This window comes from Rutilus rutilus (assembly GCF_951802725.1).
Source record: "Rutilus rutilus genome assembly, chromosome: 3".
In the NCBI taxonomy this organism is placed as follows: Eukaryota; Metazoa; Chordata; class Actinopteri; order Cypriniformes; family Leuciscidae; genus Rutilus; species Rutilus rutilus.
The window spans coordinates 9,901,904-9,928,553 of record NC_140211.1 but is presented as its reverse complement, the minus strand read 5'-3'; the positions used below and the strand labels follow the sequence as shown (position 1 = coordinate 9,928,553).

The following is a 26,650-nucleotide window of genomic DNA, read 5'->3' as shown; positions in this document are numbered from 1 at the left end:
AACTAGTGACCTGCATTGGAATGAAGCACAACTCTGTCTTTTCAAACAACACACCGACTCCTCAAAGCCTACAACAGAAACAATAAACACGCTTGGGGAAAAAACAGAGCAGTTCCATCTGGTTGTAGTGTGTGTGTGTGTGTGTGTGTGTGTGTGTGTGTGTGTGTGTGTGTGTGTGTGAAAGAGGTTCTGGAGAGCAGGATCAGACAGGCTTAGGAAGGTCCACCCAGACCCCTGCAGAGCATCTGTGAACCTCAGGACCCCGTGCAGAGCTGAGAAAACAAACCGCACTCCTCAGACTCTTCCTCTTCCCCTCAGCTGCTATTGTTCATCTTAAACTGAGGGAAGGAGACAGGGAAGATGTGTCTTTGAGAACATTTACATCTTCCTGCAATAGAAAAAAAAAAAAAAAAAAAATCAGCTCTATATCTGGTTCTGTCTCAATGGTAAGTGCTTTAAAAGCAAGTGTTTGTGAGAATTGGTTTGCTTAGGTATGCTTTCACTGCCCGATCAAAATAAAAAAAAAGTTGCTGTTTGTGCATACAAAGGTAACATGTGACATTTAAACACGTATTTTATTAAGTTGCTTTCTGTGGTTTATTTGGTTCTGTACCACCGTCACTCCTCCAGTGCTGTGTGTGTACTTGTTGGCTTTTAGGGGCGGGAACAGATGAAGTCTTCATAAAAGTGAACTGACCACCAAACCGCTGTGTTCTGCCCGACAACACTGAGGACGACTCGCCTGAACTCTACACAGATATTTAACTGAGCAATCTTCAGGTATTTCTGTTTTTGTATTATTTATTTATCATATTTTTATCCTCAAACTATAATGTACTATTGAAGCTATGACAGCAGTAGTTATTATAACTCTATGTTGCTTTGTATTGTTAAAAAGAATGCTTTTTATCATGGTGTTTGTCATTATTAAACTTTTATGGCTGCCTATAATTAATACACTTAACTTGAAAGCAGTTTACATACATGGTAACCATATGTTGCCTGAAATGTGATGAATTAGTAACAACTTATAGTTTTTATTCAGTATTCTGACATAAACTAACATAAGAGAAAAGAAATGAAGGACGTAGAACTGAAGGAGGTGGATCAGGCAAAACAGCTAATGACCCAAGAAAACAACGGCTGCGTGAAGGTCACGGTCCCAGTCAACACTGGAGTGAAGTACGGCCTCTCCAAAGACGAGTTAATTCAAATCGCTGGTACAACTGGGTACGCTATCTATCTATCTGTCATTCTATCTATCTATCGTTGTATCTGTCTATCTATCTATCTATATATCTATCTATCTATCTGTCTGTCTGTCTGTCTGTCTGTCTATCTATCTATCTGGTGCAAGTATCTATCTATCTATAATTTGCATGTTTTCTACAGGTGGGTTCGGACTCGTTGGGCTTTGCTGGTTCTGTTCTGGCTCGGCTGGGTCGGCATGTTAGCTGGAGCAATAGTGATCATAGTACAGGCTCCACGCTGTAAACCCATTCCTGAGATGAACTGGTGGAACAAAGGTCTTCTGTACCAGATATCTGACGTGAGCGCTTTCTCTGACAATGGACTGAAAGGTGAGATAAACGGAAATATCTTCTTCTTTTTTCATCCCCCACGTCTATGTGTATTATTTGAATAATTCTATTTTCCATGTTTTTTTGTTTTTAGCCTTGTTTTACAGTATATTACAGAATTGCAAACTGCATATTAGGGCTGTCAAAATGTCTGAAAAACTAAATTCGAAATGTATTCTTAAATATTACTAATATTTAAATTATATTCTAATTTAAAAAGCATAATTTCAGTTAGGGGAAAAAAAGCATTTCTCCTGAGGCCACAAGAGGGCGCAATGATCAAAATATTAATCCAATATAATTTTGTAAATTGCATTTAAAACAATTATGTACAAAACAGCATCATGCACTTGTTCATGCACAGTTATCAAAGAGCCGATCACACAGAGTACTTTCTGCATTTAAAAACATGAGATGCAGTAGAATGGGGGGAAAAAAACACAACATCTCACGCGAGTGCAACGGTCAAAGTTGTCCGTCTAGCGCATATTTACATTGAAATCAATGGAAAAGGAGCGCAGAAAGTGTGTTCTGTATGAACGGCTTGGTTACGGTTTTGTCTAAACCAAGATCTTCTCCGAACTGAGCGTCTCCATTTCTGCGGTGTTTTTAGTTAATTAACAACACAACAGCGCCAATGGATTCAACTGGATGGGCTAAGAAAAACATTAAAACGCAACAACGGGTCGCGATATTTTTTTCCCCAGGATGGTAGGGGAAGACGCATGAATATTCATTAGGGAAGTCATCCCTGATTGGTCTGATGACCTACCCCTAACCCCACCCCTAAACCTACCCGCCACTGGGGGTCTGACCTACCCCTAACCCCGCCCCTAAACCTACCCGTCACTGGGGTTAAGACCAATCAGGGATGACTTCCCTAATGAATATTCATGAGTCTTCCCCTACCATCCTAGGAAAAAAAATATCGCCAACGGGTCGTACATCATCGTCGCACATCTTGCACCAGGCTGCATGACGCACACCTACAATTCAGATGCACCGTTTTTGCATTCTAATGTGTATTTTTATTTTAAACTAGATGAATATTCAAAATTTGAATTTGAATTTGACAGCCCTTCTGCACATATATACATGCAGTAGCCAAAACAAATTTATTTTGATTCTTATATATCTGAATTGACATATATAAAAGTTTTATATGTGTGTGTGTGTGTGTGTACAGTAGCCTACTACATTAGTACTATAGGCTTTACAAATGTCTACTTTAGTTTTAAGTTCATTCATAATGTAAAACGAGGCTGTGCAATACTCTCATCTTTCCTTTTGTTCGTGCTCTCATTCTCTGTAGGAGTGGAGGAGAAGCTGGACTATCTGAGCCAGATGAAGGTGAAGGGCCTTGTTCTGGGTCCGATACACACTGTGAAACCAGACCAGCCGGATACACCGAATCTAACTTCAGTTAACTCTAAAGTAGGCACTGAGAATGAACTGGAATCTCTGCTGGAGCAAGCGCATAAAAAAGGTGACCTTTGACCCTGAATGACCTTTCATCCAGGAGTACATTTTTACTTCTGACTGCCACTGAAGGTTTGCTAAGAGCTGTACATTTGAATCATCCTCGATGACAACATACACACCTTAAAATAGACATCTAAACATTGAAGCCACTTTACGATTGGTCTTTGATTCTTCTGTGCTACAGTATGACAAGTTACAAGTTACAAGTTCACCCTTGACATCTGTAGTGAGTCACTGGTTTATTTTTATTTTGAAAAAGCATTTTGTTAGCAGTCTAAAAAGACTGTTCGGAAGCTTTTGCTGACTGAGCCAAGTGTTGCCATTTTGACTATTTGACTATTTTCAGCAAATGAGGGATTTTGTAAATGCAAATAAAATGAAATGAACACTACAATACAAACCTGTGTAAACTTTATAGATGATCGTCTTATTTTCCCACTCTTTTTCCCCTGCTCTGTCTCTTTCTCTCTCTCTTTCGCAGGTATCTCCATAGTGCTGAATTTAACACCCAACTATGAAAAAGTCTGGCTCAAGAATGTTACCACTTTTGCTGAGACAATCAGAGTAAGTGCTGATAAGACAGAGGAAATTGTGAAGGAAGTCCTATTCATGTGGACAGAGAATACGGGTAGATGAAGAGATGAGAAACTCGTATGAGAAAAATTGCTGATTTTAGATATTAGAATTACAACATGTATAGAAAAGTATATGAAACCAACTTATTTTTAACTATTTAATTTGTTTTGAATTTTTTAGGAAGCATGTGCATACTGGTTGACTAAAGGATTTGATGGCATTTTCCTGTCTGACCTGAAAGACATCGTAAAATCACACTACTGGCCATCTATACAAGTCGTATTCAACCAAACCGACAATACTAAAAAAGTGTACGTCTCTGTTGTTGTGTTCTTAAAACTTATAAAAACTCTTAAAGGTGCAGTAAGCAATTTCTGAGAAACACGTGATATTTGAAATCGACACCCAAACTATTGGTGCGTTCAAGTCCTCCTGGAAAGTCCGTATTTTACGAGTTGGGAAGTCGTGTTTACGACATCAGCTGCGTTCAATTCACTTTTGTCAGAGCAAGATGGCGATGTACCTTCTCTTAATTAACTACACAAAAATAAGGCAAGGTTTTTAAAGTCTAGGACAGGTCTTAAAGATTTAGAACAAAGAATGTGGATCAGGTGTTGTTTTGCTTTTTATGTTTTTTATTTATTTTTGAAGCCACTGTAAACTTTCTATTGTTACACTGTATATGGTTAAATTACAGTGCTATCATATTTTGTGCAGGCAATAAGCTTATTTTGTTGTAAACAAAAAACTGACAATGTTAAATACCTATAAGTGGTAGCTATTGTGGTATTCCGGCACGTTTCTCACTGACACGCCTCCAACGCGTAAACTCGGGTATGAACGCAAAGTATGAATGAATCAGCTGTGACAACAGCATATCTTGGTTCTGTCAAAAAGCAACAAAAATAAATGTAAAGTATTAAACAGAAACAAACCAATCTTGGCATCCTTCCCCATCATGATAGGCTCTCTCTCTCTCCTCCCCGATCATGCCTGGACACGCCCCCTACCGCTGATAGGCTCTCTCTCGCTCCTCCCCCATCATGTGTGGACACGCCCCCTACCGCTGATAGGCTCTCTCTCTAGGCTTGTTCGACCTCATGCTGCTCTGCGCAGACCGATCGGCTGCTGACTAGAAGCAGTGCATGCCGGTTAGAAATTTTGTCCGACTTGATACAGCGCCGACGCCACGTGACTGTGACGTATGCCATCAAAGTACCGCAAGAGCGATTCGAGAGTAGCCAGAGAACTCAGCCAGCGCAGCTTCTCAAGAGCGGCTGCACGAGGGCTGATGACGACACAGCTGTTCCACGATTGGCCGGATTCACCGCATGACAATGATCACGTGTGTTTCGTGTTTATTCGAACACCTTTAGTTCCTCTAAAGCTCACAAATCTGTTTTTTATAACAGTAAACACTCTTTTCATGTAGTCGCGATGTTATATTGTGTCATGTTTATCAAATTAAAACTGATTAAAAAACGTAGACTCCACTTCATTGATAGTAGCTTATGTTGAACTTTATTCTTGTTCAAACAGATGCTGTATGAAGCAGTACATAAAGTATTGAATGAAAATGTCTTTGAAACATCTGTGTATTATTTGGCAAATATTGCATTTATTTCACTTCAGCTGTGGTAAAGTGTGCAAACACCACACGAGCGGTCACTACGGGAACCAGAAAGTGTCCGACTTCACGTCTCCGTCTGCAGCTCCTCCCCTCCCGCACGCGGCTACTCTCGCCGATCGGTTACATCCAGCCGCAGCCGATGTCGAACACACCTTCTCTCTCCTCCCCGATCATGCCTGGACACGCCCCCTACCGCTGATAGACTCTCTCTCTCTCCTCCCCGATCATGCCTGGACACGCCCCCTACCGCTGATAGACTCTCTCTCTCTCCTCCCCGATAATACCTGGACACGCCCCCTACCGCTGATAGGCTCTCTCTCTCTCCTCCCCGATCATGCCTGGACACGCCCCCTACCGCTGATAGACTCTCTCTCTCTCCTCCCCGATCATGCCTGGACACGCCCCCTACCGCTGATAGGCTCTCTCTCTCTCCTCCCCGACAATGCCTGCTAATTGGCTCACTCTCTCGCCGCCCCCATCATTAGTGGACACAACCCCTACTGCTGATTGGCTCACTCTCTCTCCTCCGCCATCATAAGTGGACACGCCGCCTACTGCTAATTGGCTCACTCTCTCTCCTCCCCCATTATAAGTGGACACACCCCCTACTGCTGAGCCTCTCTCTCTCTCTCTCTCCTCCCCCATCATGACTGAACACACCCCCTACTGCTAATTGGCTCACTCTCTCTCCTCCCCATCATGAATGGACACGCCCCCTACTGCTGATTGGCTCACTCTCTCTCCTCCCCATCATAAGTGGACACACCCCTACTGCTGATTGGCTCACTCTCTCTCCTCCCCATCATAAGTGGACACGCCCCCTACTGCTGATTGGCTCACTCTCTCCCCTATCATGAGTGGACACGCCCCCTACTGCTGATTGGCTACAAGAGTGTTTTGTTGCTCCATGGATCATTCCGATCCACTTAGTTTTTTCTCCAATTTGCACAGCCAGAATTATGTACAAACACAATTTTTTTCAGCATACACACACATAACAGACATTCAACAAATATTCACAAAATTGTTAGTTTAGGTGTATTTAAATGTTTAACAGAGTTTCTCAGAAATAGCTTTCTGCACCTATTGTAATTTCTTTTCTGTTGATTTAATGAAATAGAGACACCTGCTGGCCAGATGGGCTAATGAGCACTGCAACTTGCTCCCTCAAATTGTTTTTCCATCTATTTCTTCTCTTTTGTTTACAAGCACCAACTATTTTTCTAGCCTTCACTATTTTCTCTGACAGTTTCCCCTTACCCAAACCTCTCTCTCTCTCCTCTGATCACTCTCAGAGCTCTGATGGGATCAGTCACCGGTCTCCCTGTGGATGAAGTCTCTCTCCTGCTGAACCACTCAGGTGTTGACATGCTCCTGACTGAACTGGCTTATCCGGCTGAGTCCGGCGTGAGACAGGCACAGGTGATACAGAAGCTGTACTCTGGTCACCTGCAGACGAGTCTGGGCTGGAGGCTGAGTGGACGGTCTCTGGGATCTCCAGCAGCGCCAGCGAGGCTCTTTCACACACTGCTGTTCACACTGCCCGGCACTCCTGTGTTCAGCGCCGGAGACGAGGTCGGACTCAAGGCAGGGGTGAGTTGAGCATGCAAGGGAGATGACTGAAAACAGCATAGATGGATGAATAAATGGGAAATTGAATCAGTGTTTGGGCACAAATATCAGAATTGGCCCTCTTTCAAATATTGAGTTGAAATTTATCTATCCATCCATCTATCTGTCCTTCCATCTATCCATATATCATCCATCTACCTTCAGTCCATCCATCTATCTACATCTATCCATCCATCTATCTGTCCTTCCATCTATCCATATATCATCCATCTACCTTCAGTCCATCCATCTATCTACATCTATCCATCTAGTCGATATTTAGGGCCTATACAAACTTTCCAAACAATTTCTAAAGTTGCGATGAAATGGAAGTAGCGACCGATATTTTCTTTTATATAGTGACTTAAGAATTGAGGTTAAAAAATTGTTCACAATTACATCAATAACATGCATTTGGAAAATAGCTAGGGTGCATTTTCATTTCATGCCAACTTTAAACTGTTTTTTAAAAATTCACTTTAGGTTTCATAAAAATACTGACTAACGCTCTCAGCGAGACTGTGAAAGTCTTTAGTTTCTCAGCTTTCTATGCTAAGCCTAAGGTCTGAGAATAGCAATGTTTATATTTAGCCAAGTTATTGTCATAATGCTGATGACTTAAGATTCCTCCTTTACAGGAAAAACTTCAAACAATGTGGGACTTGGAAAACCCAGTAGAAGCGACGAACGCAACAGCAAAGGTACATTCTCATCATTATTTACGTGGCTATTCATAACAAGTAGATGTGATCTCATCACTGTACTAATTACAAATTTAAAACCAGCACACTGTGCGTCTTGCTCTTTCCATCTTCCACTCATTCAGACTCTGCAGGAGGAGCGTATCGCAGTGCGTGACTTCTTCAAAGCGCTCAGTGATCTGAAAGGAAAAGAGCGATCGCTTCTCCACGGAGAATATGTCAGTCTTTACAGTTCAGCCACTTCATTAGCATTTCTCCGCCTTTGGGATCAGAGCGAACGCTTCGTTACCGCCGTGAACTGGGGAAATAACTCTGTAACCATGAAGCTCACTAATAGTGACCTGCCGGCTCAAGCTCAGGTTCGCCTCACCACAGATGCTGAGAATCTGGCCGTGGATCGCAAGGTGTCGGTAGAGAAGCTAGAGCTTGGGCCCAAACAGGCTGTTCTGTTGTCTTATCCTTATCCTGGTTAGACACACACACACAGATCCTCATATTGTCTCAGAACTGTTTTATATTCTCTGAGGCCAGTTTTAGTCCCTTTCTGCTTTTTCAAGTTTAAGTGGTCAAAGTAGAAATGCATTTACATTGGAAATTAAAGTGATTTAGGATTACTTTTGTTTATGAAACCAATTTCTGCCACTGGGGGAAAAAAATCATGCTTTGAACAGTCATAATTACAAGTTAAAAAGTCGAAATTCTGACATAATTATGAGATAAACCCCCGGCTTAAGTCTAGTCCCAGACTAAAATGCATGTTTGACTGAAAGCAACTTGCACTGGCATATCTTAAAATTACTTGCCATTGTTTTGTCTCAAGATTCACACCAGTAATGTTTTTTTCTAAGGCACGTTTATAAAAGCAACTTAAATGTCCTAATTAAACTAAGGCCTAATTCTGGCTTAATCTAAACCCTGTCTGTGAAACCAGGCCCAAAAAAAAAAAAATGATAACTTAAAAAAATCATGAAATACCAAGACATAATTCTGACTTTTTATGTCATAGAAATTATCTCATAGAAAATTTAAATTATGACACTTTATGAGATTAAATTGTTGAAATTTATGACTTATGGCCATAATCTCGATTATATCATGGTTTAATATATGTTTAATATCACGGTTATGACTTTCTGCGTCATCATTTCCATTTAGTATGTCATAATTTCAACTTTTCATCTCGTAATTATGACCTTTTTTTTTATCTCATAAAATTATGATTTACCAAAGCATGGCTGTTTTTCTTATGTGGTGGAAATGGGCTTTCACACTTTTGAGTGTCAATCAGTGTGTGTATTAAATTTTTCTTCTCTTCTCTACTAATAAAAAGTTGAATTAAAAAGGCTTGTCAAGTGTACTTTCAGTACAATAAATAAATCATCTTAATTACAAATCTGATATATTTACTGCTGTATGTCTGTCTTTTTGTAAACATTTGTGTGTGTTATAATGCACAAACGTGACTTTTTTTTTTTGTCTACGGCTTTGAATTGTTTTCCGTGTGATTTTATGCACATAATACATTATTGTTGCGCGCTTGTGTCTTGGCTGTATGCCATTTGTCGTTAATTTTCGGGGCAGGAAAAGGAAGACTCTAAAGTTAACAGGTGTGTGTATGTGTGTCATGTGCGATCGCGATATGTACTATATAAAACTCTATTACTTCCTGCACACTTTAGCTTGTAAAAAAGACGGGCAATTTCCTCCAGCATCTAAATGCTGAACTGATGCAGGATCATGTCATAAATCTAAGCTCTTCAGTTGAGAATTAAGTAACACGATAGCTAACTAAAATTGGTTTATACAGAGAAATACAAATATTCTTAAACTAAATTTTCACTCAGGACCTGCACTACATATGAGACAAAGTTCTTATTTTTTCAGTTATAACACTGCAAGATTTGGTCATTTTGTATTCAACCTGATGCCCCATTTGTTCAATTTTTATGACAATCTAGTGTTGATTATTGTGAGGTCATAGGTCAAATCTGAAATTTCAATGTAGTTCTCATTTACTTACCTTTTGTATCTAATGGTCCGGTGTCGTTTTTTCTTTGGCAATAAGCCTTATGCTGTTCTTGAATTTAACGTTAATGTGCGTGTGTGTGTGTGTGTGTGTGTGTGTGTGTGTGTGTGTGTGTGAGAGAGAGAGAGACAGAAAGAGATTTTATAGAAGAAATCTTTGTCTAACTCTTGATTGTAAACTTTCCCTGATATAAGAGGTGTTGAGGGCTGAGCGTTTGCATGTCCTCCCACAGACAAGAAGAATTTTGTGGTACAGAAAAGTTCAAAATTAAGATATTGAACTACAACGGTAGAGCACAATGAATCTAGTTTTTCTTAAGTTGGAGTGACAAACCGTCAAAACCCTTTTTGAACGTACGATCAATATATTTTCTAACGCCTGTTAATAATAAAAAAAAAATCTATTCATCTAGTATAACATTCAATTACACAATCGCATTCAATTCAATGCTTTTCAAAATATTTCATGTTAATTAAATCAACATATATGTACTTAAAAGAATATAAATAGATTGAAGAAATGTTTGGTGAGAACTGAAAAGTGTTGGGGAAAAACTAAAATCAGAAGGGAAAAACAACCAGGTCAGTAGATGTTAGATAAAGAACAAACAAAACAACACCGTTTCTACATAAACATATTTCACCACTAGCATTTTGCAGTTTAAACGCATTCAGATTGACAAAATCGAAGAAAGCATGTGCTTTCCGGCTATATTACACTTAAAAACGATTTAAACATAACATCCTTTATTTCCAAAAAAAAAAAAAAAAAACTGATTTTAGTTTGACTTTGTTTTGTAATATTAGCTGTATATTAAAGTAATTGCAATTAATGTGAGGTATGAAATGCTTCTTTGTACAAACATTCGTCCTCTATGATTAAAAATGCATTCAGTATTTCAATTATTATTAGTTTACAAAGATAGTGGATAACAGTAGTGAACCGAAGGCTACGTTTTGGCTTTGGTAATTACTTGGTACATAATCTTAAATCGGGACTAAAGTAGGGCAGGCTTTTTTTCGATGGTCCACATTCTACTAATTATAAGTAACTTCGAAACTACATGTCAACTAACTCTCAGAGTATTAGTGGACTGTTCGGGTGGAGCATCAGAATAAAGTGTTATCAGATATTAAGTAGACAGTCTACTAATACCCTAATGACAGATAGTTGACATGTAGTTGCTTATAGTTTGTAGAAAGTCTAAAGTGGAGCATCAGAATAAAGTGTAACCCTAAACTCATTTGATTTCGATATCATTTGTTACATAAAGATGTTTGGAGCAATATTTGTGAACATAGTTTTGATACTTTATGTCACAAATGACATTATAACATCAGCTGTTTGTTCATGTGAGTGTCGATATGAATGTCAGCGGGGGTACAGTGATATTTCAGAGTCGACGGAGACAGCGTTGGGTTTCTGGTAAAACACTGCGTCGCACTCTTGAGATGACAGAGTGTGGTCACAAACCTGTGTGTGTGTTACATGTATTTGTCAGATGTGTCTGTGTGTGTGTCTGTACATATGTGATTGTGTGTGTCTTTTCTGTGGGGACGGGGGTTTCAGTTTGACTCTGGGCAACTTTTGACGGCAGGGAATCGGGTTTTTTGAGAGTTAGAAAATGGAGTCAAATCACATAGCACCTTATCTTATTCAACTTAAGGTATTCGCTTGAAATGCCTTGATCAGGAAACATTTCTGCTAAGTTTCAACCACAAAACACGTCTTCTCATCTGATTCGGGTTTTGTACAGGCTTTATTATCTCTTTCTCTCTCTCTCTCTCTCTCTCTCTCTCTCTCTCTCTCTCTCTCTCTCTCCTTTTCCTCCCTCCTTCTCAATAAGAGATAGATAGATAGATAGAGAAAGAACGACACAACGCCCCCTCTCGCCCTGTTGATGTGAAACTCCTCACCGAACAATGCTCAGTCATGCCTGACTCTCGGTTTTACTGCTACAGCCTACTCACACTCACTAGACTTTATAAACCCTGTTATCTCGAACCCCATCTTCATCATCACCACCTCCATTATCATCCTCATCATCATCATCATCATCATCCCCAAACTCTATATCATACTCAGCAAAAGTGTGACTTTCAATATCAAAAATACCGTTGTTTGTCAAACTCTTCAAAATCTCTGCATGAAATAGTGATGAAACGGGGCAGTTGCACGCGTTGCAATTTCAGCAGTCATTTTCATACCTAATCATTAAAAATGGCCTACTGAAATGCGTCACCTGCACATCGAGGTGAAAAACGGCAATTGTACGACTTCTCGTGTGACACAAAAAAGATGATGTTTTTTTTCTTTATACAGCAAAGTCCATAGGGGTCAGTGTTGTTTTGGACCCCATTCACTTTCATTGCATGAAAATAAACAGTCAAACGAAGCTTAAAAATATCTTACTTTGTGTTTCTGCAGCGGAAAGAAAGTCATTCAGGTTTGGAACGACGCGAAGGTGAGTAAATTATGACAGAATTTTCATTATTTCTAGTTCTGTTGGTGTAACGTAACGCGTTTCGGCTGATTAAGTGAATATTTTTGATCAATTATATCATAGATGTTACCTTTTTTGTTTTTAGTGCAAGTATCTTTTAGCAGGATTCATCCAAAATCAACTGCTGCATTTTACGGTACGTGTTCTTACTGTGTACTTGCCTAAGAAAGTACTGGTAATATAACGTAACTACACAGGTTAAGGTTATTACCCAGTTATTACCCAGTTATTGCAATACGTACATAGTATGTACATGCAGAACAGGACTGTAAAATAAAGTGCTACCGGCATTTCTGCGATTCCAACATTCTGTATCAATTCTATTATGCTTTATGATCTACATCGACCCAATGTAGTTCCTTCATGGACCCGGTTGAAGAATAGGAGACCATCACATATATACCAGTGTCCTACAACCAATAGGACACAAGTTTGTAGAATACATTTTTCCAAAGCAGCATTTCGTAGAGGTGAATGACAAACTTGTGTTTTGATAGATAAGAAAGAGAGAGTGAAAAAGAAATAGGGGCAAGGACAGGCGCTTTGTCAAACTGAGAGCTGCCTCCGAGGTCTGAGACGGAGCTATACAGGTTTTTTTCCCTCTCTCTCTCTCTCTCTCTCTCTCTCTCTCTCTCTCTCTCTCTCACACTCTATGGTGTATGATGGTTTTTTTCTCACTCGTTTCCAGGATCACAATGACAAAGGCTTCAAAAGATCAGAGGAACCAAGAGAAGACTGCCGCACCGAAAAGTTAACCATCGCCAACGCCTCCGCAGAGTCTCTCTATGTCTTTCTCTCTGTGTCTGTCTTACCTTAACAGTACATCCCTCCTTCATTCACTCGTGCTTTCAGGCGTGCATGTAGCTGGTAGAGTTCAATTGTCCTGCGGGCCTTGACTTCAAAGAGGTAAGTGACATCTTACTCTATTTATGAACAAGCCAAGAAAGGACAGAGAGCAAAGTGAGTTCGCGAGTGCTATAAGAAGTGTTTTACAAGTATGTGCACATGCATTTCAGATGTTTAAGACACAGGCATGGCTGCACGGACACTCATCTTGTTTTTCTGCACATCTTGAATGTAAAAGCGATTCACGCGTGTTTGGCTTGTTCTTAAAAGTGATAAGCTTGTGCATTGCATCCGACTCGTAGACTTGAGCAAAAATAGTTTCAGCTGAGCAACATGGATCTATCTGCGTGTTTGAGGCCTAGTTTAGGAAAACAACTGGAGTATTGGATTGCGTGGACTGAATGTGGTTTCTTTTTGACCGTAATGTACCTCTATTTGCATTTAATTAAGGTATATCCTCTTTAGGTTATGAGATGCATAATTTGCTAATACTTAACAGCATTTTTAACGCTCCGTGAGCATATTACAGTGGCTTCTGCAACATTTCGGTGTATTGCGAATCACAAAATAGTTGAGCGATTTTGTTGATAATCTGTGAATTTACGCGTCCCCTGTTTAAAAAGCTCTTTTTGGTTCTGTGCTCTTTACCTAAAAAACACTATATAGTAAAACGACGCTTTTCTATTCTGTAAGTCATATTCAGTCAATCATTTTTTGAATGTGTAACTTAAAAAAAATTATTTTGCAGCTTTTAAGGTCAATTCCTGTTTTAGCTCACCTTTTACGAGCAATTGAAGAGTCGCGACAATGATTATGGGGCTGATATTCCTGAACAACTGAGATTGCGCAAGGTTCTTCCTTTTAACCCAGACAGCAGGTCATTAATGACGTAGTTGTTGATGGTGGACAATGCAAATTATTCATAACTCACTTAATAATGTACAATTCACTGTGTGATTCTTCTGACATTTGCATACTTTTTCATATTGACAAAGCGGGGCCTAATAAGCGAAGTTAAGGCTTTTTGCTATTACTGCAAAGTTAAATGTCATGCGTGGAAAAGCAATTCTGAATAGTCATTTATGAAATTAAGGTTACACTAAACGTATTTTACAGTACGTGTACTTACAGTGCACTTATCCATGAAAGTACTGGTAATTTAAGGTAACTACATGGGTTAAGGTTAGGTTTAGGGGGAGGTTCAGGGTTATTACCCAGTTATTGTAATTGCTATAATAAGTACATAGTATGTACAGGACTGTGAACTAAAGTGCTCCCGAAATTAAACTCACCTGTAATATGACGGATAATGTCCTGCAACCGCCTCCACGACTCTGCTGCTGTCGACTACTCATCCAAGCGATGCCGATTCCTGAAAATATGTATTAGAAATCATTAGTCAAAATATTCAGTCTAAACTTTACACTGTAAAAAAAATACTGAAAAAATAATTAGGCTTAATGAGAATCCTACTACTAATAGAATAGCCTCTGGTTTGTGCCCTTAACTCTTTGTGTCATTTAAATGATGTCTAAGCAAGACTTCTGTCTGATGTTGTCATCCAGCAAGGGAATATTTCCTGTGTACTGATCACTGCGGCCAAATTTAGCTTTTAAAATTAGCAGCAAAAGTAATTCTGCTTAAACAGCAGTTACGTCTTTGTTATTCAGCTACTGAATGGGTTTTTGTAAGGTGCGAAGTGAATTTTAAAACTCACATCATTATTTTGTAAAGATCAAACTGAATACGACGATGGTCACAAACCACAAATTAGCGATGCTATTTAAAATAACGGAATACAAAAAAGAAAAAGTAGAGTTGGCTTGATGTAATCTGATTGATACGTTAAGTAAAGCACCAATTGCATGTTCAGATAGTGTCAAATGTCGCATATCAGATGTAAATATATTTTTTATTTTAAAAATGTGTCTATAGATATAGATAATCTATAATAATTATAATTAGCTTTATATAAAATGACAGTATACTGTGTCTTCATTAAGATAGCTAAACAAATAGCTCAGGGAGTCCTTAGAAACATCACTTAACACTTCTTGCGTGTCAGTTATTTGATTTTGGATATGTTGGACCATTTGACTGTGAGAGGCAAGATTTCTAAATCTAGATTGTGCCTGTTTAATATAAACAAAACAAAATTTTGTATTTCTTTTACATATTATAGACAAATACGGGGATCAAGGTTTTATTCATGCAGGTTTGAGGATGGATTGCATTAGAGGCCTGTCACTATTTGCATTCATGATTATCATTTTGCACTAAACATTTTTAGATTAAACCCAGTTAGACACAAATTCGCTGCTTTTTGTCTGCTGCACAAAAAAACATACACAAAAAAATTCAAACGAACACAAGAATTAATGATATTGGTGATAAATCTGATCGATAATCATTATATCAGTGAGACTTGCATTGGCTCGTGAGTCATACAGATTTTTTCTCTCATTCTCTCAATAGAAAACCTTTTGAGCAGAACCAAAATATATTCATGTAATCATAAAAGCGTACATTTAAACTGGTGCTTATATGTATTTATATGGAACTTTTAATGCTATACTTTTACAATTTTTTTATTTTTGCATGGGAAACGTGTGCGACAAGAATCGCCTTATAGAAATAACTTAAGTAAGGGTCGATTTGATAATAATGTGTAACATTTAGCACTGAAAATGACTACCCATGAAAATGTAATATTGACAAAAAAATATTTTCATGCAAATATAAATCTAAATTGCAGACTTTGCCTTTCAGCGAACTTCGGATCATTGGGTTCACTAACCAATAAGCGATTACAGTTGTGCTAATAATTTGATTGATTAATTTCAAGTTTACAATTGCATTTTTAGCTATTATAAAATGGCACCATCAAATTAAATACAATTCCAAAACTAAAAATACTTTATAATAGTATATGCTATCATAAAAAAAGGTCACCGCCTCAGAGCTGGGTAGACATGGACGGCCAGACATAAGTATCAGAATCTGAATTGCGCACTGATATGTATTTTTATTATATTTAGCAGACACTTTTATCCAGTGCTAATGAAAAACTCACAGCACAAGCAATTCGTCACATTACAGCCAACAATCCTAAAGAAGCTACAGCTGAAGTCTATGTGCACAATAGTTAAAGATTGCGTAGTTTTCATGTAGTGATGTATTATTCTCATGGCCACATGTGGTCTATTGTAATTAGTCCTGAAATTCAGTGGAAAGTTGCCGTTGTTATATATTAGCTCTGTAAAATATTACTTCTAAAATGCATCATCAGCACATTTGACTTTGAATCAGACAGGACTAGACGAATGATGGAGAAGAGTCTAAATTCATTACAAACTGCAGGGACGTAATTTGCACTTATATCTATTTGCGTAACCTAAACTGCAGGATGCATTCAACGGGAGTTTAGGTTGACCTCTCATCCCTTTCTCACTTCTTTTATTTGTTCGACGCATTCATCTGTCATCTCTTTGCATGCACTTATAAAGGTTGTCTCATAGATAAGATAAACGGTTTGATAGAATGATAGAGAAGGAGAGGAAAAAAAGTCCAAACCGCTCTGCTGCTTTCCCCCTCCTCTGTTCACTCTTTCACACATCTGACAGAAAACTAGAAAACAGCCTCCACACTCCTCTTTCCATCAATTATATCCTATGTTGTTTTGGTCCCCCTTAACCCGCTCGCCCCCTTCTCCAGTATTATCTGATGACATACGGATTTAGGGCATGCAATTCTGATTTAAGGATGAAACATTGCTTTTTAAGCATGCAAATTAGTCCCAAATTCTTACACTCTCCGTCCTTGTGTATTAAAAAAACGTCTAGAAAGCAGATTTAAAAGCCAGAAAAAAGAAGAGAAGTAGGCCAGCGAGAGTAAAAAATCTACATTTCTCTGGTCCAGGATCCGTCTGCTCACTGCATATTGTCTTTCACCTTTATTCTTTCACCCACATTATGCTAATGGTGAGGTTTGTGTAGGTGATTTGTGCAGGTACATTCATACTGTACTCACCACTGAATTACCATCACCCTCATCAGCCAAACCTACAACCTGTGCGGGGGCCGTCCAGATTCACGTTCTCTCAAAGTGTAATGGCTCACGGAGACAGAGTGGGAGGACCTGTAGTACTGACCTGTCATTCAAAATAAAAGTGCAGTGGTTACGTTGATTGAAGTGCTATTATCCAGTTAAAATAGTGTGAATAAGATAGCATGAGAAAGAGAGAGAGAGAGAGAGAGAGAGAGAGAGAGAGAGAGAGAGAGAGAGAGAGAGAGAGAGAGAGAGAGAGAGAGAGAGAGAGAGAGAGAGAGAGAGAGAGAGAGAGAGAGAGAGAGAGAGAGAAAAAAAAAAGAGAGGGAAACACTATGTGTGGGTGGAAAAAGGGGTGCGAAGACAATGTATGCGGTATGGAAACAATTTTATATTGTGGGTATAAGAGGGATACACTTGCAGAAAGAGAGCGAGCGAGCGAGCAAGCGGAGGCGGGGTGTACGGAGGTTTCCCTTGTCCACTTCCTGTTCTGTCGTTGTTTCATGGTCAACTTCCCGTCACATGATTTTGAACAACCACAGATTCTCACTGGCGTGAACACACTATATCTTTTCGCCCACACAAACACATGCACAGAGAAACACACACACTTATGCATGCACAAAATCTCAACAAAGCAATTGAGTTAAACACTTAACACACAACATTAACACAAAGACAAGAGAGTAAAAAAAAGAAAACAAAAAAAAAAAACACACAAACATGTTCTTGCTCTGACCGACACACACAAACTCGACAGGAAGCGTTGCCTCTCACTCATATCGTATACACTTACACGCACACCCACGCCTTACCTGCCAGTTAAACAACTCTTACGTTCTTTACACTGAAGTCACTAACCACAACAGATGTGAATCTCAAGATAACACTCTGAGCCACAAGCACAATAACCCTAAAAGGTCTCATAACCTGCCAACATCAGTGAAGACAACAAGCTTTCATCCTGCAGCTTTTGTTAATTGTTTTAAAAAAAGTTCAGTTTTGCTGGATTCTGCTGTTTGCTCGACTGTCTGTCTGTCTACCATGAATGACATCCTCGTCGGACCAAGAGGGAGACTGTGAGTACACCACAGATTGCTTTAGTCTGTGATGTAGGAGAACAGATAAAAATAGACTGAGAGAAGGAAAGGAGGTTAAGGAGGAGAGCAAGACAGAAGAGGGAGAGAGATATAGAAAGAGAGAGAGATAGAGGGAGATCCGTGACTGCTTCCTCAGGATGTGGCTTTCGGTTCAGGGTTTTAAGGGAGGGGGTGACTCTATGACAACCGAAGGCTTACCTTTTGATCGGTGGCACCTGTCAAAGAAATGTGTGAGAAAGTGTTTTCACGTTTAAGTATGATGCGTTTGCGCACGAGCCAGAAAGAGCGACAGAGAGAGAGCGGCTGCTTTCACACGTGGCTGCGTTTTCATTTCGTTTGCCTGTTCACACGTTCACAGGTCGACGTGAATAGATAGCACACGAACAAAAGCAACAGGTTATGGATAAAGAAAGAGGAACATTGGTGAGTAAGCACTAGACAAAACAAAAAAAAGTGTGAGTAAAAAGGATGAGAGAAAATGTAAAAAGCTAAACATAGAACAAAAAGGCCGTTTGTGGTCTTTTGATTGTTGCGTTTATCTGTGTCTCCGACGTTGTTTTTCTTTGCAGCTAAAAGGCATTTGTTACAGAGGGAGATGCAAAGAAACCATTAATCGGTTGTTTGTGTGGTTTGGCTCACTAACGTTCATGAGCTTGAAAGGGTTTCGATGACTTCTCATGATCTTTGTGTCTCTTTTCAGTTTTCAGATGCAATGAGCGTCTTCTAACTCGAGAGTGCTTCAGCCATTTACAACACGCCACATGGCTGACCACGCATCTCCCGAACCCGAGTCGCTCTCCTTCGCTCCCATGTTTCGACCTCAGACAGAAGGTCAAAGGTCAAGCCACGACCTTTACCAGCAAAGCTCAATGAGTGGGCTCGGGCCATTCGAAGTCCCGTGTGAAGCCACGGATGGCACCGGGAGTGCTCTGAATGGAATAGATCAATCGGGGAGCACTGCTTATTGGGGAAGTATGTCCCCAGTGTCCTCTATGGGACTCAACAGGATCAAGGCACAAGCTGGAGTGTATGAGACCGACTGGAGTTCTCACTGCCACCAACAGGAGGGGGCAGACTGTTACGAACAAACTGGGCGCCAGCAACAGAAACTGGATTCTTTCTCCGAGGCGTTTTGCAGTCGTAACACGCCGCGGATGCAGGGTGGAGGAGAGCAGAGCGGCTTCAACAACTCTACTCCGCCTTCCCATTCCCTCTCTTTCCCTTTGGTTCTTAGCCCACCTCCGACGCCCCTGCCTCCTCAGTCCTTCTCTCCTCCCAAACGACCTCAACACTTCCTACCCGGACAGATCTTGAGCCAATCGCAGACGGACGGGTCGCTGCAGTTCTTCCCCTCTTTACCTTCGCCGTCCACCAGCAGGTACAATCACCCCATTTGGCTCCAGCTGCAAGCCGACGGCAACGAAAGTTTGGACTTAACGCAGCACCTCCAACAAGAGTCAAACTCCTCCCTAGTTTATTCGGAGCATGGAAGCCCTCATCTGAAACAAATAAACTCCCTGCAGAAAGGTAGGGGTAACGTAAACGCAACGTTTTGTGTGTTTGACCTGTTTTGAAATGCATAATGAAACGTGTTTTTGCTTGCATAGACTGTTCAATGCAAATGTCCCTCAACCCTGCACTGGCTCAACATCATCATCCTCAGTCGTGCGTGCAGCAACATCTGGGTCACGAGCCCAGGACATCTGAGGATCACATGACATGGCCTCAGGTCTGTCATCTGCACATTCACACAGATTGTTACCCTGGTCAAGCATTTTAGATCGATGCATCAATGGCTTTCACATCATTATCGTGTAGTTTTGCTAGCATGCAATATTCACAACTACTTTTCTCATCTTGACAGATGGGGCAATCATCCCATTCATATGGACCTTCTCTGCACCAGTCCAGTCTCCATGTGCAGGGGTCAGAGCCAGGAGAAGGATCACGAATCAGTTTTGGACAGAACTTAAATCTTGGGTCCTCAGATAAACCTCAGAGGTCCTCCAGCACACAGGCATGAGACCAACTATTTACTAATTCATTTAGTTATGGCCTATATATATATATATATATATATATATATATATATATATATATAAGCTTATCAAGCCTGCTTTTATTTGATAATAAATACAGAAAAAAAACTGTAATATTGTGAAATATGATAATGTTTTTTGTATTTTTAACATACTTTAAGATATAATTGATTTCTGTGATGTAAAGCTGAATTTTCAGCATCATTACTCCAGTATTCAGTGACGTGATCCTTCGGGAATCATTCAAAAATGCTACTTTGATACTCAGTTATTATTAATGTTGGAAAAAAAGTTAAAAAGAGCAGCATTTAATCAAAATAGAAATCTTTTCTAACAATTTAAGTCTTTACTATCACTTTTTATCAATATAACACATCCTTGCTGAATAAAAGTATTAATTTCTTTCAAAAAAGAAAGAAAAAAAATTACCGACCTCAAAGTTTTGAACGGTAGTGTATATATTGTTACAAAATATTTCTATTTTAAATAATTGCTCTTCTTTTTTAAACTTTTTATTGATCCAAGAATTCTGAAAAAGTATCACAGGTTATAAAAAAAGCACAACTGTTTCCAACATTGATAATAAATCAGCATATTAGAATGATTTCTGAAGGATCATGCGACACTGAAGACTGGAGTAATGATGCTGAAAATGTAGCTTTGATCACAGGAATAAATAAATTACATTTTAAAATGCTTTTTTTTTTTTTTACATTTATATTTATAAAAAAACATTTATATATTCTAATATTCCATATATTGTAATAATATTTCACAATATTACTGATTTTTGATCAACGACAAGCAGTTGGCGAGCATGAGAGACTTCTTTCAAAACCATTAGAAAACCATTCTGAACCCAACCTTTTGAATGGTAGTGTATACATAAAATAAAAACATAAAATATATCAAATAGAAAAACCTTCACATATTGTTTGAACGCACAGTTACGAGTGTTAGGTTAAAACCACAAGCCTTAATGCCTTCGACTGTTATAAGCTGTGATTGGCTCTACAGCGACATTTTACGTAGCATCACTCACATGCAACTTTGTTCATATAGAATGTTCCCAGTTCCGTATATACTGGAGTCCCGTTCAACAGTGTGATCCAGCTGAGTAGAGAGTTCATGGAGAGCTGGGAAGGAACTGTGTCTCACTATACACCACCTCCGATGCTGAACCCGACACGTAGTGGAACGGGGCTCTTCTGCAACCTGCTTTCTTCCCTTGCTGTGGAAAACAGAGCACTGTGGACAGACGAGAGGAAAGAGGATGACTCACAAAGGTGAGCATTCAGATGTTTGTTTGTTCCTTCTCAGTCGCTCATTGGTGTCATATACGAGCCAGAGCCTTGCCGCTGAGAATGATTTTCCCCTGAAGCAAATGCTGTTTTTTTAAGAGCGTGCCTGAACAACAGAAAAGAAAAGTTGCTTATTTGACAACGATAATACTAAAAAAAATTGGTGTCAAGTTTTTTATTTCTTGATTTGGTAAGAATCTGCTTGGTTGTGTCAAATCTTCCTCGTTTTAAGAAACACAAGGTTTTATTGGTGGTGGTTGAGGAGATTCCCCCTTCCATATGTAAAGTGTACCTGGAAAAGCGCTATATAAATGTAACAAATTATTAATTATTATTATTTTATGAGACAGATAATGTCATTTAACTTTCTATCACATTCAAGGTTCATAAATATAGGCCCTGATTTCCAAGCTGAGCTGCCTGATCTGATAGTAGGAAGAGAGCATGAGGAATGTCCAGAGGAAGCGGTCAGGGAGGAGCTGTTATGGAAACCTTGGGCAGAGTTAGAAGAAAATGACACCCTTTTACAGCATGGTAATAAAAATATTCAAATTATCATAAAGCAAGTGGTTTTTTGAAACTTTATTCATGAGTGTGATTTCAAACCTCAGTTGAGAATCTTCTTGACCTGAGTGCCTCCAGCGTTCTACCAGGAGGGGGCGCCAATCTGGAGCTTGCCCTTCACAGCCTGTCTCGTTGCAAGGGAAACATTCTAGTAAGTGCAATATTCATTATGAATTCATGTTTATAGATTTATGATATTACAAGACTCTATTCACAATTACCTCTCCAAAATGGTCATGACTTTTTGATGACAAGCTGTCTTCCACAAATTAATTCAGCGTGATATTTAATTTCCTTCTTTTCCCCGATTTCCCTCTCCACCAATCCTATACAACAGGCAGCGCTGGAGATGCTGTTGTTTAAAGACTCCCCTCCATCAGAAAACTATCACTATTCTGGTAAATACTCATTATTTAAAAGGTAGGGTAGGCAATTTCAGAGAGGCTAGCAATAGCAAGTTAGCTTTGAAAGCATGAGATCCCACCCTCCCTTCAGAGGATCTTCAAAGCCACGCCTCCTTCAAAACACATGAATGCACACAGAAGAGTCTACAAAGCGTCAGAAGAGATATGGCATTACATTTACCTTGTCTCTAAGCACATAATATTACAATAATAACGAACGTAAACAACTTACAGGGATCTGAGTCCACCTGACTGCTGCAGATTCATTTCGGCATTAATAGTGTTGACATAGAAACTCACAAATAGTCTGAGAACGTTACAGGTTGCCATCTCGTCATTACGGTTAAGACATGGTGTGAATGCAGCGTGAGCTCGTAGTTTTGGTTCAGGAGGAACTGTAAAAGGCGGCTGCTGTTTGTTTGTGGCGCTCGGTGACTGACGTCTGTCTAACTCTTCATAGCATGAAACGTGCTGATGACGTGTGATGTTCGGACCGAATGCAATGATCGGACAAACATCTTTTATTCCTGAGACTTCCACAGAAGACTTGTACATATTTTAATATTTAGACCAGTTCTATTATTGATTGCTATCAGGATGTGAGGAGAGTTTCAACCAGAATAACAAAAATTGCCTACCCTAACTTTAATTCTCAAAATCGTTTAAATCAACAAATTATAAAATAAGGCTAATCCAATTTCACTTTGCATTTAGGAATGGATATCTGGACTTTGAGTGAACAAAGACTGTTCCATAAGGCATTTACAATTTATGGAAAAGATTTCTCCTTTGTACATAAAATGGTAATATATCAAACATTTGTAAATCTATTATCTAAGCCATAAATATTTGGGATCACAGCATTTGCAATCCAACGTGTTCCTGCTTTCAGGTGAGAACAAAGCAGGTGTCACAGTGTATTGAATTCTATTACAACTCCAAGAGGCTTTCAGAGAAACAAAGGAAGCAGATGGAGAGAGAAAAAGAAAGTTTGGAGGAAGAGAGACTTGCAGCAGTCATCAATCAGGTAAGAAAGACTGACAAGCTTCGAAACATTTAAGAATCATTTGTTTCGAATCAGTGGTTCAGAGAGCTTGAATCAAACTCGTATCTGATTTGCTGCAGATAGCAGTGAAGGCAGCATTAATTCGAAAAAGGAGAATTATATAGCCTAATTGCTTTTAATTGATCTAGTTTTCCCATGCCCTGTCTAATAATAACACATTAAAGAACACACATTTTACAGAACTTTCATATTCAAAGGTAGATTACACTTTCATGAAAACATTTGCAAATGGTAAAAAAAAAAAAAGAAAAAAAAAAGGTGTTATAGTGTTTGGTCTGGGTTTTATTTCGTTGCATTTACCTGCAGGTACCGTGGTACCAGGCTGTGATGTTTCGAGCGCTTCGGTACAGTGAATCTCGAAGCAATTGATTCAGAGTTAGAAAAGCTTCGTTTCTCACGTCAACTTTTACTGAACCGAAAAACGCTTCTTTAAAAAAAAACTAAAAAAAAAATAAATAAAAAAAAACTTGAAAACTACCCAAGGTCACAGAGTCAGTTGCATAGTAAACATTGCACGGCCCAAGCTGTCCAAAACTCGAGAATGTTTTATAATTAACTCAAAAGCAGAGTTTAGTGTGGCTCCGTGTCAGTTGCTTTGATAGATTGCATGTAATGTTTACGTTTGAGAAATGTTCTACCACAGTGAAAAACTACCTTTTGCTGTTATATCCTCATCCTGCAAATGTGAGAAATTCACGCGAGTAGAGACTCAGCACAGCAGCACGCGAGTCTACGGTTAACTTCACAGCGCGCATGCGTGTCAGACTGAGATATTATAACATGCAATGGGACATAAAATGAAAGAAATTTTCAAATACACCTGCTACTATTTTCAGTGGAATAAATGTTTGTTTTTGCGGAACATTCTCCCTCTTCCCAATCTTGTGTTTTTAATTTATAATTAAACTGTCCTTCTGTCAGTGGCGGATTTAGCAAATCGGGGGCCCAAGGCGAAAGTAGGTAGGCATGGGCCCCTCCCCATCCAATCTTTAAAAGAGAACGAAAAAAATATGTACCGACTGAATGGTGGATCGATTCAATTCTTGTGATTTGATTCAATATTGACTCATTTGGATAAATATGTAACGTTTCACAAGATAGGCGTTACTTTTTCTCAAGAAAAAAAAAGCCCTATCAGCTGGTATAATTTAAGGTTAAAATAAGTAATATAGTACACATATTTAGCCAAATACTCTCTATAGCTCTTTTTTTTCTAGCCAATTAAATGGCTTTCCTGAGGTAAATGTTATGTGACGATTGTTCTCCAGCTGTTTTACCTCTTTCCGCGGTTGAAAAACACTTATTGATCAATATTATGAATGAGGAATATACATTTCGGTAAGTTATACTGTATCTTTCAACAGTGTTAATTCGTGTTTATTTACTATTAGCTAGAGATGATCAGTTCACGTGCCGCTATAGGAATCTGTCACGTCACATTAAAACGGCAAAACGGTATTTATTGTTTGAATTTCGTAATAGAATTGACAGAATCTGAGAGCTGTTTTTTTTTTTTTTTATATATCATGATTCATAAGTAAACTGCTCAGTTTTGTCTGTCGATCTCCGTGTCCTCTTTGCTTCACGATTTTTCTGTGCGTTGGACGTTGTTGTTCCTGATCTGTATCCCCAACAGTAGCCGTAAAAAAGTTTGTCATCTTTGGCAGTGTTCCCAAATACTTATCAGCGTCTTTTCACTTTTTTCTTTTATTTGAGCCACTTGGATAACTTTGAAACTTAAAATTTTCGCATTTAGACTCGTCTTGCTCTGTTTGTGTATTTCCCAGTCCTCCTGTTACTGCGTGTTGTTTATCTTTCGCGCCGCGCACCTTTACAGACTTTTTGCTTTCCTCCCGCTTCCTCATTTTTTCAGCACCGCTTGGGTAGCTAGCTTCGCTTAATTTTTACTCTGTCTACTACTCTGTACACTCTGTCTGTCAATCACTTCTTTTTCTCCGTCAGTTTTTTGGCACAGCCTTGTCACTTTCGCAGATGCGCAGTAAGTGAGGTAATGGAATAGTCCAATGTAGTGAGGCGGGGGGCCCCGTCCTGTCTGCGACACTAATGATTTGATGCCATTTTTCGCAAATGGAGTTTTTGAAATATATAATAAAAAAATTTAAAAACTTAAGCATAAGTTAATAGGGCATTTTGGGGGCCCCTAGGTAGCTCGGGGCCCAAGGCAATTGCCGACCTTTGCCTAATGGTAAAGTCCGCCCCTGCCTTCTGTTCGGATTTACATCTGTGGCCATTTTTTAACATAACATTCAAATGCACATCTATTTGTAAACTAAGTTTACAGCTTTTGATTTGCACATACTTTGTAGGACAACATTAGGAACCATGTCGAATACCGCTTTTGCATTGAAAAAATACATGTTTAAAATATTTGAAACTTCTCTTCCACAGGTTCTTCCTGCCCCAAAGATGCTAGTTAACCAAGCCAGTATCGAGAGACTGATTCATACCCCATTACTTCCCACAAGCTTTCCCTGTAAACAGTGTGGAAAGTAAGTATGAATGATTTGTGTATGCTGTTCAAGTAGCCTACTTATGCAGTTGAAAGGAACACCATGGCTTATATTGGACACCAATTGTGTCCAGCCTTCCATTTGACCTTGCAAATTGTTTTTTTTCAGGATGTTCTACAAGATAAAGAGTAGAAATGCTCACATGAAGATCCATCGACAGCAGCAAGAGGACTGGAGAGAAAAACTGCAGATACATCCAAACCAGCAAATCCTAAACCAGACACACCATCAGAATCACATCTTGACCCAAAACCTGATTCAGAATTTGGTCCAAACACAGAACCAGTTGGCTTTTCTTCAAAGCACAAAGACTCAGAGCACATGCCCGACCAGTAGTGCCAGTTGCATGGCTCCCACCCAGAACCCACAGATTGTGTCCAAAGCACCTCCCTTGACCCTCCACACTGGACATCAGCAGACATGGAGCTCCCTGCACAGTGTAGAAACAGGAGGCCTGTTTTATAACCGTGGATCTGTGGTAAACGGGCTCCATTTGAGTATACAGGACAGTGTAAGTAAACCATGGACTGATACCCAATAATTTACATTATGTCTGTACAGTTGTTTAACCCTTTCAATGCCATAAGAACTTTCATTAAATGATATTACATGTTTCAAGGCAGACTCATCTTCACACATTTTA

At 39.3% G+C, this 26,650-nt stretch overlaps 2 protein-coding genes and 1 long non-coding RNA gene across 7 annotated transcripts; 2 read left to right on the top strand and 1 right to left on the bottom strand.

Annotated features, from left to right (window-relative positions):
- Positions 1–127: 127 nt before the first annotated feature.
- On the bottom strand, positions 128–21,319 carry LOC311287336. 2 transcript variants are annotated; one of them, XR_014626726.1, is made up of 5 exons: positions 21,184–21,319; positions 16,985–17,105; positions 14,248–14,327; positions 12,922–13,032; positions 128–388 (listed from the first exon to the last, which is right to left on the bottom strand). It is a non-coding gene; the product is annotated as an uncharacterized lncRNA (long non-coding RNA). The 2 variants fall into 2 exon arrangements; XR_014626727.1 differs by lacking the exon at positions 128–388 and having other exon boundaries at positions 12,913–13,032.
- LOC311287334 (amino acid transporter heavy chain SLC3A2-like) lies at positions 651–8,959 on the top strand. 2 transcript variants are annotated; one of them, XM_084404083.1, is made up of 9 exons: positions 651–780; positions 1,046–1,230; positions 1,393–1,580; positions 2,893–3,066; positions 3,544–3,626; positions 3,819–3,949; positions 6,564–6,861; positions 7,518–7,580; positions 7,706–8,913. In XM_084404083.1, the coding sequence occupies exons 2-9, from the start codon at positions 1,079–1,081 to the stop codon at positions 8,051–8,053; spliced, it is 1,437 nt and encodes a 478-aa protein (XP_084260209.1). In that variant the 5' UTR covers positions 651–780; positions 1,046–1,078; the 3' UTR covers positions 8,054–8,913. The 2 variants fall into 2 exon arrangements, with proteins under 2 accessions (XP_084260209.1, XP_084260210.1); XM_084404084.1 differs by lacking the exon at positions 651–780 and having other exon boundaries at positions 800–1,230; positions 7,706–8,959.
- LOC311287331 (uncharacterized protein) lies at positions 12,875–26,625 on the top strand. Of its 3 annotated transcripts, none has more exons than XM_084404079.1 (12): positions 12,875–13,015; positions 18,803–19,629; positions 19,710–19,831; positions 19,967–20,119; positions 21,204–21,427; positions 21,825–21,976; positions 22,054–22,157; positions 22,344–22,404; positions 23,125–23,213; positions 23,303–23,437; positions 25,886–25,986; positions 26,116–26,625. In XM_084404079.1, the coding sequence occupies exons 2-12, from the start codon at positions 18,864–18,866 to the stop codon at positions 26,546–26,548; spliced, it is 2,340 nt and encodes a 779-aa protein (XP_084260205.1). In that variant the 5' UTR covers positions 12,875–13,015; positions 18,803–18,863; the 3' UTR covers positions 26,549–26,625. The 3 variants fall into 3 exon arrangements, with proteins under 3 accessions (XP_084260205.1, XP_084260206.1, XP_084260204.1); XM_084404080.1 differs by lacking the exon at positions 12,875–13,015 and adding an exon at positions 17,027–18,081; XM_084404078.1 differs by lacking the exon at positions 12,875–13,015 and adding an exon at positions 18,245–18,525.
- The last annotated feature ends 25 nt before the right edge of the window (positions 26,626–26,650 follow it).